This window comes from Watersipora subatra, chromosome 10 (assembly GCF_963576615.1).
Source record: "Watersipora subatra chromosome 10, tzWatSuba1.1, whole genome shotgun sequence".
Classification (NCBI taxonomy): domain Eukaryota; kingdom Metazoa; phylum Bryozoa; class Gymnolaemata; order Cheilostomatida; family Watersiporidae; genus Watersipora; species Watersipora subatra.
The window spans coordinates 57112124-57128741 of NC_088717.1; the positions used below are offsets into that span (position 1 = coordinate 57112124).

At 38.2% G+C, this 16618-nt stretch overlaps 3 protein-coding genes across 3 annotated transcripts; all 3 read right to left on the reverse strand.

Annotated features, from left to right (window-relative positions):
• Window positions 1–4492: 4492 nt before the first annotated feature.
• Window positions 4493–6110, reverse strand: LOC137407247 (apolipoprotein A-I-like). Its single transcript, XM_068093853.1, is given in 5 exon segments — window positions 4493–4602; window positions 5062–5254; window positions 5364–5611; window positions 5753–5876; window positions 5976–6110. Coding segments are annotated over 5 exon segments (810 nt in total).
• A 2404-nt stretch (window positions 6111–8514) lies between these two features.
• LOC137407248 (spore coat protein G-like) lies at window positions 8515–8991 on the reverse strand. The gene has a single exon (XM_068093854.1). The coding sequence runs from the start codon at window positions 8989–8991 to the stop codon at window positions 8515–8517; it is 477 nt and encodes a 158-aa protein (XP_067949955.1).
• Window positions 8992–9151: 160 nt separating this feature from the next.
• On the reverse strand, window positions 9152–9891 carry LOC137407249 (spore coat protein G-like). The gene is made up of 2 exons (XM_068093855.1): window positions 9877–9891; window positions 9152–9667 (listed from the first exon to the last, which is right to left on the reverse strand). The coding sequence occupies exons 1-2, from the start codon at window positions 9889–9891 to the stop codon at window positions 9152–9154; spliced, it is 531 nt and encodes a 176-aa protein (XP_067949956.1).
• Window positions 9892–16618: the final 6727 nt, after the last annotated feature.

Sequence of the window (16618 nt, forward strand, 5' to 3'; positions counted from 1 at the left end):
AATTTTTCTCATTTCTCTGTTAACCAGTGCAAAGGTCATCTTGTGGTAGCAGAGCTCAGAATGTACTGACGGTAATACCCAATTATAACCAAGAAGCCTTGCAGTTTCCTGAGCCCCTAGGGAGTCTACCACTCTCGGACCACCTTTGTTTTCTCAGGTTCAGTAGCCACCCAATCAGTTCTAACCATATATCCTAAATAGCCCACCTGCAACTGAAACAACTTGCACATATTTAGTTTCAACTTAAGTTCGGCTTTCTTCAGTTGCTGGAACACCTTCTTAAATTGGTGCAGGTGAGTGTCAAAGTAAGGCGCAATAATAATTATGTGCAATTATTGCATCCAGTGCAAGCCATGTAACATGAGCTTCAACCTCTGAAAGGTAGCTGGTGCAAAGGTGAGTCTGAATGGGCAAACTTTCCACTTCTGCAGGTCGGAGCGGGTAGTGAGTGCCGACTTTTCTTGGGTGTCACCATCTAACAGCACCTGCCAGTAGCCACTGACCAAGGTCAGCATACTGAAAAATTTGTTGCTAGAAAGCATCAAGGCTGTCGTTGATCCAAGAAAAGGAGTAGGCGTCTGGTTCAGTGACTGCATTCAGCCGTCGGTAGTCTACACAAAAATGCCATTTTTTGTCCTTTTTCCATACCAACTGTCACTTCTCTTGACTAAGTCCCTTGTGCTTTGAGAAAGCTTGGCAAACATTTGCTAACTCAGCAAGCTCAAGTGTTGATCAAGAACTAGATAAGCCCTCCGCTCTAGGTTCTTAGGGAGGAAGTGGCTTATAGATTGAAGTTGGTCTAGAGCCTGTGCCCTGATTGGCTCGGTACCAATCTTGCCTCGAGAGGCAAGAGTTGTTCCGAGCTTGGGTTCGAGAGTGTGAACTCTTACGAGCATCCTTGCAGACTCTTAGAGGCATGCCACCCTTTAGCCAGCTAAGGCTCTCTGTGGTTAGAAGGTGGTCTTGTTGGACAGTACTCATTCTCTCGAGAGCTCTCTTTTTACTATCACTAGAATAGCCTTGGTTAGAATATCCGGAGGTTCCCTGCTTCTTGTGGAGTCAAGATCAGCAAACCCACCGCTGCCAACAGTGTAAAAAATGAACAAGTTTTTCTACTTGCTCTACAGTAAACCTACTACTCAAGTGCAAGGCATATAAGTATATATAATTATTTCTAATATATGTATATGAAAACGGTGCAAAAAAACAACAACAATAGACTACGCGATGTGAGGCTTTTAGGTGCATTGCTCTTGGTCATTTTTGTTGTGTCTCTTACAGTTTCTAAGAATGGCTTGGCTCCACTTCTTGGTAGTAATGTCAACTCGGTAGCCCAACTTCAGCTGACTGGAAGTGTTACCAAAAGCTTTGTCATCTACCAAGTCAGGGCTCGACCTAGTCGTGGTGTCGATCTTCTCTGGATCGGCTAATTTTCCTAACCTAACTTTGGTTTTGGCGATCAGTCATCAAAATTTTAAACATTATTTCATTGTAATAAGAGACTGATGGCTAGGTTTGAAATATTTCAGCCTTGTGGTGAGCCTAAATTTATTTTAGAGATGAACCATTTAAAGAAACAATTAGCAACTACCAACTCCTTTTATTAAGAAGCGTATTTTCCGGACTATTAACCGCACTCCTATATAAGTCGCATCTGCTCTATCTTTTTATAAACTGATAATAAAACAATACATAGGCCGCACTTTTTGTATAGGCCGCTGAACTCATAAAAGTGTTTTTAACGAGGCCACAACTTTGCTGGTTAATAGGGAACAGTGCCATTAAGCAATTTTTCGTATAAACCGCCGCTTTTTAACCCAGTGCCTAACGGAACAGTACCGTTGGGCACTGTTTTGTTTTTTCTTTTACCGCTGAAGGCGCGCTAACCGGAGATTCCAGTTAGTGCGACCCTAACGATAAAAAATCACAAAATTTATTTAGAGCCGCAGCCTCTAAATAAACCGCATGGCTCAAAACGTCTGAAAAAAGTAGTGGCTAATAGTCTAAGAAATTTAGTACTAATATAAGGTTGGTTCAAAAAATGTCTTAAGAAGTTTTCAAGTGAGAACATCTTTCTTTACAGGTCTTACATTCTTTTTTTAGCACACTTACACATATTGAACAACTGGCTTGGTTCAATGTTGGCCAGCCACAATCTATTGGCTGACGGGACTTTGCTACTGTTCTACGGAGTGATCGGAAAAGGTTTTTTTGCTGAGCTACATCATCAAAAAACCATTGTTGGGATTTTTTCCTGGTGGCTCACTAGTTCTAAATTAATTTTCCAAGCTCATGGTATTCATGGATAGATGACAGCTGATATGCACTGACATACATGGGCACTTACTGTTGAGCAAGATACAGGTGATGAGAGATCTGGTGGTGCTGCCTCGGATCAAGATGGTCCATGTCAGGTTATCACACAAACAACTGCTGCCTGGTATGGCTGGTAGCGAGTTGCCCTAAAGGACACCATTGACTACTAGCTTAAACCGGGCTGGACCAAAGAGAAGCGTAGTCAGGCAGTGCCTAAACCTTAGCAAGAACTATCTGATACTTTGAGCCAGTACGACACTGTGGACCTACACTAGAGTGGAGGACCAACAAGTAGATGAAAAGCTGCCTCTCTCTTGCTGAGACCATTAAGCCTCAGACACGGAAGTACAAGAGTTTGAGGTGTCAATTCACCTTTAGGACTTGTTCCGGACAGCTCAAAAGAGCTACAAAAATCTTGAACAGGTAGAGCTGCTAGCCAGTCTTCTGACTCGACACTACGCCACTTTCAGCATGAAAGAGAAAGTGTGGGTCAAACTTTCAAAGTTTAATTCTCTATTCTAGTAAAGGAAGGAACCAGCCCATAAGTCAAACTTCTTTTCTAATGTGTATTGTTGTACCTTATTGCATGCTTTACTTTGTACATCGCTTTCAAACGAAATATATTCTTAGACAGCTCATGCAAGTGGCTGGTTCTAAATCTAGAGATAAAGATTCACTGTGGATATTTTATAAACGCATATTTTTTATGCAATTTCTGCTGTACTGTACCAAATTCCGTTGCTGGCTTCTAACAAGTATGTCAAATTAAGATAGGCTTTTTTCACTAGATACACCTCAGCAAAATGTTATGTAGATTTTGTGCTAATTTATTCCTACATGGCTAGCTTATAATTAGCACAAGGTCTTCTTTTTAGCATAATCGGAGCATCTTGAAGTCTCATTTTCCAAGCAATTGTTGCTGTTTTTGAATCCTTGTGTGCCCTGGGCACACTCTCTTTTAAACATCTCATAAAAACTATGACAACCGCAAGTCTGGATCGGTAGATTATATTAGTTAATCAAAAAAAGCGATCATTACAAAGTTTATAGTATGTTTTGTGGTAGACTGGATCATGGTCATAAATATGGCTATTTGAATTGTTTTGAATTATCTAATATAGGAGCGCGACCGTGTCTTAATGGCTTAGAGCGCCTGACCTTGGAATATCAGGCAGAAATTCAATTCCCAATAATGTCTTTAATGGTAATGGAAAGATCACTTGACCTGAAATTGTTTTTTCTACCAAATGGGTACATGTGATTAGTTACTCAACTAGAGTTTAGTAACAATAACATAAAATAACTAAAAACTTGCTGGTTTGGAATTTTAATGCTGGCGGAGCTGTGGTCTCGGGAATAGCCACCCACCCAAAATGATATGCTGATGGTGGCACTTAAAGGTTTTTATGCCCAAATAGGGACTGAACAAGTATGGTAGCTACATACTTTGAAGATCTGCCCTCACACAGCCTTAGTTGCCTGGTGAGCTCATGAGCTTTCTACCATGCTCCGCTGCCTGATGGGTCTCTCATAACTTAACCCTCTGATGTCATTTTTGGCTATCACCATAAAGCATAAATCTGAGCTAGCATCTTTCTTAAACCTTCTAGACAGCCCCGTGTATGCCCAGTATCACTTTTTGCAAAAAGGTTAGGAAGGAAGGAAAGAAAAAGATGAGAGAAGTGAGAAGACACACTATTGACAGATTACCTTGTATCACAGATCTAATGCATATTCAAGTGTCATCAACTGGATTTTAGTCATTGCTATGACTGAATTTTTATCTCGTGTCTAGAGAATCTTACCTTCGCTTCTTTATTTCATTGCACTGGCTGCCATTGGTATGATTGCTGACCTACCAGACGATATGTTCATTTTTGTCTTTTACAATTACCAATAGCATGGTCAGTTCGTTAAAACTTCTAGTTATCAAACTACCTGGCTAGTGAGTTTACTACATCTGCATAACCAAATAAGGAAGATATGTACTATCTTAAATAAATAAAGTATTTAGCCAATGAGCTATGATTTAAAGTTCTTGCAGCTTCTCACTGCCAAGTCCTTACCCAATAATCAACCAACTGACTTATAGAAAATTTGTGTTATATTTAGTCAGTTTCCGCATGACTTCCACATTCGCAAAGTATATCATAAATTATATGCAACAGTGATATTATTAGTTTCCACTGAGGATGCCGGCAAGGTGGTCAGTGATCACACCAGCAGCATCACTTCCAGTCTTCGCGGCATCATTAAGGGTTCCCTTAGCGTTGGCCAGAGCTTGAGCTGAAAGTAACAAGTTTACAAAGTAGTAAAACTAAAGATGACACACAGAATCAATAGAGCTGTGAAACTGTGTACATAGAGATATGAAATGCTAAAGTTATGAAAGCACAGAATCAAAAGAGCTATGAATACCGTGTTTATAGAGATATGAAACACAGAATCAATAGAGCCATGAAACGGCGTTCATAGAGCTATGAAACACAAAATCAATAGAACTAATAAACAGTGTTTTTAAAAATTTGACTTATAGAGGTTATAGAGAGGTTAAGCAGAGATTACAAGGCACCGGAAATGCAGGTTTCCACACAAAAATCATGAAACTTGTTTAAAAAGAATTTCATACTGAATTCATAGGTGATTTGCTTAGAGAACATGACAGTTCTTCATTGTCAACTTCAGTAGCTAGAGGAGTTTATTTTGATCATTCTGTGAGTATTTTAGAAAAGTGTTAGAACTCACCGGCAATGCTAGTGACAGCCTCCTTAAGGGCATTTAGAGCATTGGTAGCATGGGTTCCTAGCTGACCAGCTTGTCCTTTAAGGCTTTCAATGTGTGTGGTGAGCTTGTTCTTGAGGTCATTAAAGCTTCCCTTGGCAGCATCGACCAGCTTGCCAGCGTGCTCCTTAGCTTGAGCTCCAAGTGCAGCAATTCCCTACAGTGTAGCACAGGCTCTTTATGTTCCGATAGACAACTTCTACAGTATATATCATAATATGGTAAGCAAAGATTTGAGATCAGATGACAATATAAGTTAGACTCACAGTCTTAAGGCTGTCAATGTGTGGTTGGAAGGTATCAGACACGCTTCCAGCAAAGTCAGCCAGTTTCTGCTTGGCAGCGTTCCATGCATCTCCGATTGAGTCGAATCCGAGAATGGCTCTCTCATCAACCTTCTTACCAAACCTCTCTCTCAACTTGGACATACCAGCCTGGAAGATGTCTCAAATTTTGGAGGCAATAGTGGAGGCCATGCTGAGAAATCCCTTCTTGTTTTCTTTGTTGAACTCCGCTACAACATCATAATGTATGTGAAGACAATGTTTGCTTTTAAATCGATATCCGTATAAAACATAAGTTTTGACGTTTCTCATTTTTCAATATTCAAACAATTTAAAAGTCATTATGCGGCAACCCTTGTAATCTAACTTACCAACAATTCCATCAACTTTATTTTCAGCATCCTCTTCAATTTTCTTAAGAGAACCTTGGTCAGCGATCATACCAGTGAGTTTGGCGACAGCCTTCATAAAGTTTTCCTGAAGCTTCTCTTTCAGCTACAACAAAAACATTTTGGAGATATCACAATCATGTGAGCTGAGACTATGTACTTCTTTGTCTCTTATAACAATCCCTTGTTTAGAAAGAAAACATACCTCTTTAAGCTTCTCAAAACCCTGGATGCTCCTTGAATATAGTATATAATCATCATTATGTCTCTTGCCAAGAAGACCCTCAGTGTTTAAGTGCTCCAGCACAGTGCCAAGTACAGCTAAAAGGATTATGCTCATAGATATACATGTATATTGTTACATATTTCTGGTGTAGACCGCACAAAAACTGCTTTGAAAATTTGAGACCAATCATTTTAGACTACAAACACTACCTTGTCCAGCATTGGCAAGAAGACTTCCTCCCTGGCTCAAGGCGGAATCCAGAATGTTCTGACCAACACCTGCGAGTTTGCCTCCGAGTTTTTTGGCATGGTAACTGATGGTGTGTCCAAGTTTCTTGAACTGCATAAGAAACCAACAATGTAATAAACCATCCATACTTTAACTAGTATACTATTACTATGACGACAGACATTAAAAGAAGTAGGAAATATTTTATGAGCTTCAAGAGGTTGCAGAAACAGGTATCTCTTACCGCCATGACGTAGAAAAAGACAATAAAGGTAAATGACACTTACTGTGCATACAAAAGAGTTGGTGCTGTCACACACAAATGGTGGTGGTCCAACGGAAGTTGTATCATTTTGGGCAAATGCCCCAACAATGGCTATGGCCAGTATTACTGCAGCGAACTTCATTTTTTATATCAGGTAATAACCTGCAAACACGAACCAGCCCTACTTAATATCTTATCATATATTGGCAAAAAACCGCCGATGTCATGAGTGATTTCTATTGTAAAGTTCAAGCATATCCAGGTTGACTTATTCTGAAAGTATACCCTCACCCTGTAAATTACCATATGTTGATACCTGCTGATATCATCTAAACAATTTCCTATTCTCAGTTGTAGCTACATTAATTGCTAACAAACATGATATTCATGCATTTATCCAACAAAGAATATAACTATATACTTTGGTGATGAACAGACTATATAATGCTTACCGTGCAATGTTCGACTACTGGAGTAGAGAATCTTCTCTTGGTTCTACTTTATATACCCTCTACCCTCTTACTCTTTTCTATATGTACACGCAGTCAACAGTAAAATGCTGCATCTTAGGATGGGAAAGATAGTTAGGTAATAGAACATCTGGTCTTTCTCTCCTAATCAGCCCTTTACGTCAGTTCCTTCTACCTGAAGGCAAACAGGAGACTTGTATGGATGGTTAAATAGACTTAGTTTGCTTGATACATTTTATACTCTGTACTTAATCTTTAAACAAATCAAAGTAAATAAAAACTTGAAGTTGTTTGTAAATAACAAACCTGAATCAAAATATATACATTTAGGTAAGAGGACAGTGGTTTCCTTTTACAACACAGTTTGCTTGATCGCTGGCTCTCAGAGGCTAATATATTGTCTATTGACAAGTTACTATAAAACCTTCACATTTTATATTCTTCCCTTTATCTTTAAACAAGCTTAACTAAATGGAACTTCAAAGCTCTAAGAAACCTTTTTTAGAAAATAACAAACACCATATCAGCAGTTTCTAGACAACCAGTTTTTATTCCTGCTGACTGTTCTCCTCAACAAACCTTCTCTCATTCTCATCAAACTCAAGTTAGCCAACCAGGAAAGATCAGCATTCCAAACCATTCATCTCTGTCATTATAAAGTCTTTGATCATCTAATTTAATTAAACTTGTTTCCTTTGCTATCAGGAATTGATAAATATACTGGTTCCATCTTTTCCTAAGTTGTTTGGTTGGTCTGGTATCTTTCACGCTATAGTTGTGTCACAGCAATAGTCTTTTATTTCGATATTTAAACAATTTGATTTCTCTGGTATTTTATTCATCTTAGTTATCATGTGAGCTTGTGGCATATCATTCTCTCTCCTACTGATATGTATATATTTAAATATTACTTTATTAGTAAAAATTTTATTTCAGACAGAAATTTTTTTCAAATTATGCCATACAAGAATCATGAAACAAAAAGGAAAAGTAAAAACAGCATCAGTTAACTTTTTCAAACAAATGGTTTGACGTAGAGCATTTAAAATACCTTTCTCTGCTAAGAGAATGGATATTAAGTTGAATATTGTTAAAGCAGCCTGCAATAATGTTTTCAAAATAATTGTTAGATGTTGTATGATATTACTAATATTTTCTCTATACTGTTTTTATTAGCGTTCTATACTTTATTTTCATAAAGCACAATTAGCATAGTTTTCCAGAGTGTATGATTTTTTATAGTTATATGCCTTGCTTTAAGGTGCTTGTGGAAGATTCTCAGATTTTTAAATTAAGTTTAGTTCCTTTGTTGACCTTAGAATCAATCAGCCTCAGATCTGATTTCAATCAGTCTCAGATCGGATCTCAATCAGTCTCAGATCGGATCTCAATCAGTCTAGAATCAATCTCAAACAGAGAGCTGCTGAGACAACTAGACATGGCTATCTGTTTCATCTCTACTGTCTCCATAGCTGACTCTGGCTATCTATAGAGCATTACTATTTGCTTTTTTATGAGTTAGTCTTGAGCCTTTATTTCTTATAGCTTTCAAGTCTCACCATAATAATGTTCTGTAGGTCCTAGCTTGATTCTTATTGGTTCTGTAGGTTCTAGCTTGATTCTTATTGGTTCTGTAGGTCCTAGCTTGTTTCTTACTGGTTCTGTAGGTCCTAGCTTGTTTCTTATTGGTTTTGTAGGTCCTAGCTTGTTTCTTATTGGTTCTGTAGGTCATAGCTTGATTTTTATTGGTTCTGTAGGTTCTAGCTTGTTTTTTATTGGTTCTGTAGGTCCTAGCTTGTTTCTTATTGGTTCTGTAGGTCCTAGCTTGTTTCTTATTGGTTCTGTAGATCCTAGCTTGTTTCTTATTAGTTCCGTAGGTTCTAGCTTGATTCTCATTGGTTCTGTAGGTTCTAGCTTGATTCTTATTGGTTCTGTAGATCCTAGCTTGTTTCTTACTGGTTCTGTAGGTCCTAGCTTGTTTCTTATTGGTTTTGTAGGTCCTAGCTTGTTTCTTATTGGTTCTGTAGGTCATAGCTTGATTTTTATTGGTTCTGTAGGTTCTAGCTTGTTTTTTATTGGTTCTGTAGGTCCTAGCTTGTTTCTTATTGGTTCTGTAGGTCCTAGCTTGTTTCTTATTGGTTCTGTAGATCCTAGCTTGTTTCTTATTAGTTCCGTAGGTTCTAGCTTGATTCTCATTGGTTCTGTAGGTCTAGCTTGTTTCTTATTGGTTCTGTAGGTCCTAGCTTGTTTCTTATTGGTTCTGTAGGTCCTAGCTTGTTTCTTATTGGTTCTGTAGGTCCTAGCTTGATTCTTATTGGTTCTGTAGGTCCTAGCTTGTTTCTTATTAGTTCCGTAGGTTCTAGCTTGATTCTTATTGGTTCTGTAGGTCTAGCTTGTTTCTTATTGGTTCTGTAGGTCCTAGCTTGTTTCTTATTGGTTCTGTAGGTTCTAGCTTGATTCTTATTGGTTCTGTAGGTTCTAGCTTGTTTCTTATTGGTTCTGTAGGTCCTAGCTTGTTTCTTAATGGTTCTGTAGGTCCTAGTTTGTTTCTTATTAGTTCTGTAGGTCTTAGCTTGATTCTTATTGGTTCTGTAGGTCCTAGTTTGTTTCTTATTGGTTCTGTAGTTCCTAGCTTGATTCTTATTGGTTCTGTAGGTCTTATCTTGTTTCTTATTGGTTCTGTAGGTCTTAGTTTGTATCTGGTTGAGCTATTTTATCATCGTACATCAGGAAATCAGTCTACAGTTGAGTATCTACTGTGACTTTAATGACAAGATACAAGTACATACGTAAAACAGAGGAGAAAGTAGTTAATGAATTTATGAAGATATGTACTATTTGAAATAAATAAAATATTTAGCCAATGAACTATGGTTTAAAGTCACTTTGAGCTTTTAGCTGCATGCCAAGTTCTTACCCAATAATCAATCATATTTATAGAAAATTTGTGATATATTTATTCAGTTTTCAAATGACTTTCACATTCATGAAGTATATTACAAATAATATGTAAGAGTGAAGTTATTAGTTTCAACTGAGGGTGCCAGCAAAGGGGTCAGCGATCACACCACCTGCATCAGTTCCAGTCTTTCCTGCATCATTGATGGTTTCCTTAGCATTGGCCAAAGCTTGAGCTCAATATCTCTTAAAATAGCTAAAGTAAAACCTTTATTTCAAAAAGGCTCAGTAAAGCTATGTTCAAATTATCGGCCTATTTCGATACTGCTTGTCATAAGCAAGATACTGGAAAAGATCATGAACACACAAATAATGCAATATTTAAAAAGTAATAATTTGATTCATGAAAACCAGTTTGGATTTCGGAAAAATAAAAACACTTCACTAGCTCTTACTCAATTCACAAATCAAATTTTAAAAGCATTTAATGATGAGAAAACCGTACTTGGAGTCTATCTTGATTTTAGTATAGCCTTTGATACCCTCGATCACCCAATTCTTTTATATAAGCTGAAACAGCTAAAGTTTAGTTCAAATTCTATTAAATGGGTGGAAAACTTTCTTTCTCAACGAAAGCAAGTCACCATTATTGGACAATCTGTTTCTGATGAACTAAGCATTACATGTGGTGTTCCCCAGCGACCCATACCTGGCCCTACACTTTTTTTAATTTATATTAACGATTTACCAAACATTTTAACAGTTTTGACTCCCATCTTGTATGCCAATGATACAAACTTGTTTTTAGAATCCGAAGACTTAGATGAGCAAATTTCTGCAGTAAATAATGAACTGAATGAAATCTAAAAATGGTGTACTATGAATAAACTAACATTAAATGTAGACAAAACAAACTTTATAATATTAAAAATCTATCAAAATAAATACGAATTCCCTAGGACCGCTTTAACTTTGCATGGTAAAATTTTAAACCAAGTCGAAAGTGTAACATTTCTTGGTGTTCACATTAATACAAATTTATCATGGAAGGATCACATAGACAAACTTTTTAATAGTGTTAAACTTTTGTTATGACTCTTATATAAATGCTCAAGTTATTTACCCCACAAAATTTTGGTTCTAATTTACAACACATTTATTCATTCTAGATTCAGCTACTGTATTGAGGCTTGGGGAAACGCCCCAGGTAAATACGCAAACAAACTCAAACTTCTCCAAAAACGAGTCCTCAGGGTTTTGCATAAAAACCTAAATTAGAAAACACCTGACCATTTTTTCAAAAATCTTCAATTTTGACTGAATAAACTCTATAAATTTTGAACTCTCATCGCGTCTCATTAATTATTCTACAGCCTTAAATCACATTGCATTCATCAATATCCCACTCGCTGCCCTTTCTTAAATCTAAAGCTACTTTCATCTAAATCTGCTTCGGGTCATCGCAGAATGTCTTACCAGCAGTCAGCACAATGCAACGCTCTGTCTGATGAACTGTGTAAGGTTGTGAGTGGGCCCACTTTTAGACATGCCCTCAAGCTGTACCTGTTGAGTGGTGACTAAATAGTTTCTGGCTGCTCGCTGTTAACTTGTGGCCAGCGCCTTGACTAGCAATACTACTGCCCAGTTTGGGCCTCATCATTATTTCTTTTGTTGTTTTTCTGTTTTCATATCCTTTGATGAAATAAAACAAAACAAAGTAAAAGGTTTACAAGGTAGTACAACTAACAAAGAGACACAGAATCAATAGAGCTATGAAACAGTGTTTATAGGGATATGAAACACAAAGTCAATAGAGCTATGAAACAGTGTTTATGGAGATATGAAACACAAAATCAATAGAGCTATGAAACACAGAGTAAATAGAGCTATGAAACAGTGTTTAAAGAAATATGAAAACACAGTATTAAGATCGCTCTGGAACAGTGTTTATAGGAGATCACAAAGAACAGGGAAAGCAGGTTTATACACGGCATTCATTAAGTTTGCTAGAACTATATTTTTATACTAGAGAGTTCAATACTGAAGCCCTAAGTGATTTGCTTAGAGAACATGACAGCTCTTCATTGTCAACTTCACTAGCTGGATGGCTTTATTTTGATTGTTCTTTGAGTACTTTAGAAAAGTGTTATAACTCACTGGCAATGCTAGTGACAGCCTCCTTAAGGGCATTCAGAGCATTGGTAGCATGGGCTCCTAGCTGAGTAGCTTGTCCCTTAAGGCTTTCAATGTGTGTGGTGAGCTTGTTCTTGAGGTCATTAAAGCTTCCCTTGGCAGCATCGACCAGATTGCCAGCGTGCTCCTTAGCTTGAGCTCCAAGTGCGGCAATACCCTACAATGTAGCACACCCTATTTATGTTCCGCTAGACAACTTTTATATATCATAACATCACAAGCAAAGGTTTGACATCAGAGGGAAATACATGTTAAACTCACTGTCTTAAGGCTGTCAATGTATGGTTGGAACATGTCAGACACGCTTCCAGCACAGTCAGCCAGTTTCTGCTTAGCAGCGTTCCATGAATCTCCGATTGAGTCGAATCCGAGAATGGCTCTCTCATCAACCTTCTTACCAAACCTCTCTCTCAACTTGGACATACCAGCCTGGAAAATGCCTCTAATTTTGGAAGCAATAGTGGAGGCCATGCTGAGGAATCCCTTCTTTTTTCTTTGTTGAACTCCTCTACAACATCATAATGTATGTGAAGACAATGTTTGCTTTTAAATTTTTCTCTTCTTGGTATTCAAAAAATCTAAATTTGTAATCCAACTTACAAATAATTTCATCAACCTTTTTGTCAGCATCGTCTTCAATTTAAAAAAAAAATCTTGGTCAGCGATCATACCAGGGAGTTTGGCGACAGCCTTCTTAAAGTTTTCCTGAAGCTTCTCTTTGAGCTACAACACAGACATGTCTGAGACATCATGATCCGTGTGAGCTTAGGCTATGTACTTCTTGATCTCTTATTATAACTGTTAGATTATTACAATTAGATAAAGAACACAGCTTGTCTGAATGCTCAGCATTTAATAAGTGTTTTTTATAAGTCGCACACAATAGAACATGAGTCATTAAAATCTTCCAGAACAGTGGGTGTGGTTAACAACAATACAAGCACGGGGGTAGACAACTCTTAATAATACAACATCCCCCTTCAAGCTCTAAACAAGAATATAATGATTGTACTTCCAACAAAAGTAACATATAATAAACTGAATGAGAAACATGTAAGAACTGTTTGTTTGCTATAGAATACAAACAAACTGCACACCATCAATGATTGTCTTTGCTATTCATGACCAGTTGCCTCAAACTTTACTGGGGACTTTTGATTTTCTGAGATCTGTGTAGAGGGGCATTTGGCTCCATATTGTCAACATCTGATTTGTTTCTGAGCAATCTACCAGTTTTTGTCTCAACTATAACTTTCCTTGTAATATTGTCAGATGCAGCAATCACCTTTCTATTTCTCTGTTTATCTCTGACCCAGACATCATCTCCAAAGTGAACAGGTGCTAGAGGTATTACTTTACAGTTACTATCATGGTTCTGCTTCATCCTTGACTTATATTGTTCATTTGATGCAATGAATCGGGCATGATCTGGTTGTTTGGGCAGCAAATCATCTGGATGAGTTACCACAGTGGTTCTAAGTTTCTTTCTTATCAACAGTTCTGCAGGGGAGTACAGGCCAAACTGTGGTGAAGAACAGTAAGCCAGAAGTGCCAGATATGGGTCCTCTTCTTTAACCAGCATTTTCTTGATGGTTTGCATTCCTCTCTCTGCAGCTCCATTTCCTCTATGATATTCTGGACTGCCTGTAACGTGACAGAATCCATACTGGATGGTGAAGTCTGCAAACTCATTACTATAATACTGTGGACCATTATCAGATATTACTGTCTGATAATTACTACATGATAACCTTTTTTGATGAGAAGTCTCGTGCACCTAAAAGAGCTAATTCTGGATAGCGAGAGTAATAATCAATGACTAACAGGTAAATTGGACCCTTGAAGTGTAGGAGATCGGTGCCAAGCATTTGCCAAGGACTATCTGGAGTAGAGGTTGGCCTGAGAAGTTCCCATTGTTTGTTGGAATTTACTCAATAGTCATTACAGTCTCTTATCATCTGTTCAATATCTTTGGGCATTCCTGGTCACCACAGGCTGTTCTTAGCTCTTGATTGACATTTGGTGACTCCAAGATGTCCCTTATAAAGGTCCTTCAACACTTGTTTTCTTTGGCTTACCGGGATGACTAATCGGGTACCAAGCATCAGAAACCCTTTACTCATTGACAAGAGAGATTTTCTGTCAAAGTAGGGTTTCAGAAGTGTGTCTTCTAAGGACAAGTAGACAGGCCACTCTCCTTCAACAAATCTGATCACTTGGGAAATAGTTGTGTCGTCTCTCTGATCAACTTTCAATTGCTCTAATCTAGAATCTGAGCCACTAGGAGATACAACTAAATCAACATAATGCTCCATTTCATCCACTCGTGCTACATCTGAACTATTTGGTTCTGCAGAGGTATATCGAGAGAGTGTATATGCCGTCATATTCATAGCTCCCTTGATATGTTTCATCATGTACTGAAATCTCTGTAGACGAAGCTTGAATCCATGGAGTCTAGGTAGCAATCTATCAAGGAACATATCTCCAAATAGTTATACCAGAGGTTGATGATCAGTCTCTATTGTAACATTTTCCATACCTAGGACATGGAGAGCAAACTTTTCCATAGCCCAGCAGACTCCTAAACCCTCTTCCTCTATAGTTGCATATCTCTGTTCTGTCTCTGTCAGAGAACGACTTGCAGCAGCAACCAGCCTCGGACTTCCATCATCTTAAGCTTGTGTGAGAGTAGCACCAAGACCCAATTTGCTTGCATCTGAGGTTATTACAGTTTCTTTCTTTACATCATATATAGCGAGAACAGGTGCATCAGCAAAACATTTTTCAGTTTCTGGAATGCGGACTCCTGAGGATCCAACCACTGCCATGGCCCCTTGAGTAGCGCTCTCAATGGCTCTGTAATGTTGGCAAGCTCAGATGACAATTTAGCATAATGTTTTACTATGCCCAGAAGACTTCTAACACCATGAACATCAACAGGTCGGGGGAAATCCAATATTCTTTGCAGCCTTGGTCCTGCATGAGTGCCCTGCTCACCAATCAGGTGTCCAAAAAACTCAACAGATGGGGCACTAAATTTGCATTTTGTCTTGTTTAAGGTCATACCAGCGTCAGCAATCTTGTCCAAAACCGCCTGTAGTCGTTCATCATGTTGCTGTTGATCTTTCCCAAATACAAGCAAATCATCCATGTGTATGACAACACCTTCACAGTCTTTAAGAATTATGTTCATCTCGGCAGAGAAGATTTCTGGGCTACTGGATAGGCCTTGTGGAAGTTGAAGATATCTAAACCGTCCTTTATGAGTGAGGAAAGTGGTCAGATAACTGGAGTCTAAGCTAAGTGGAATCTGCCAAAAACCACTATTGGCATCTATTTAAAAAAACACTGTTCCTCTATCTAACATAGCTAAACTCGCATCCACTGATGCCATGGGATGAATTTTCCGTTGGATAAACCTGTTAAGCTCTGTGAAGTCAGATACAATTCTTACTTCCTCCTAATTAGCTTTTGGAACCACCACCATTGGAGCACACTATGATGTAGGTTCATTAGGTCCAACCTTCTTGATGACTCCATCTTCTACCATCTTATGAAGCGCTCTATCTGCTTTGTCTCTCAGTGGAAATGATATCGGTCTGGGAACATGTATAGCATAAGGTACTGCTTTCTCTTTCAACTTGATAGAATATTCCTTGCCAACTTTCCAAGTCCTGAAAACAACTTAGGATTGATAGTGACACTCCCAATGTGGCATTGATCTTCATCAACCTTGATTAGCTTCAACTCATCACAAGCTCTCCTACCAAGTAATGGCATTTTCTGGTTTGGAACTAGATTTATATATTCCTCAGTAATCTCACTCTTGGCAGTCATCTTACACTGATTATCCCAATACAGTTTAGTGGTGTGTGTCCGGGTCCATATAACTTTTTGCCAGAAGGCAAAACATCACCAGTTAACTGATTTGGTCCACATACACTCAAAGCAGCTCCTGTATCCAGTTTAAATCTGGCTCGCTGGATTTTCACAGCATTTGCGTGTACTCATCAATCTGCATACCAGGAGTCAGTCATAGACGAGTTAGTGGCATTTATGGTGTTTATTTCACCCAGATAAACTTCTTCTGTAACATCATGATCTTCTGTTTCATTTATATGAGATTCTTGTCTACACATAACTGCCCAATGATCAAACTTTTGGCAACGCTTACACTGCGTACCATATGCAGGACAACTCTGACCCTTATTGTGACTCTTCCCACAATTCTCACATTTCTGCTTGGAAAATCCATGTTTTGCTGACTTGACAGGTTTCTCTCTTCTAAACTGAAATACTGCATTGACATGTTCAGATTTTTCCTCAGCGTTTTGGTGCTTCAGTTTTCCTGACTTTTCAGCAATTCTCGATGACTTGATCACATAGTCGAGAGACAACTTTTCATCTGATTCTCTCATAAGCTCTTTTTTATCATCCAAGCCAAAAAGCAGTTTGTCTCGAATCAAGGAATCTCTCCAATTACCAAATTGACAACCCTCAGCCAACTGTCTTGGTTTCATCAAAAATACATCCACAGTGTCACCACCTTGACTGCTATTGTGAAA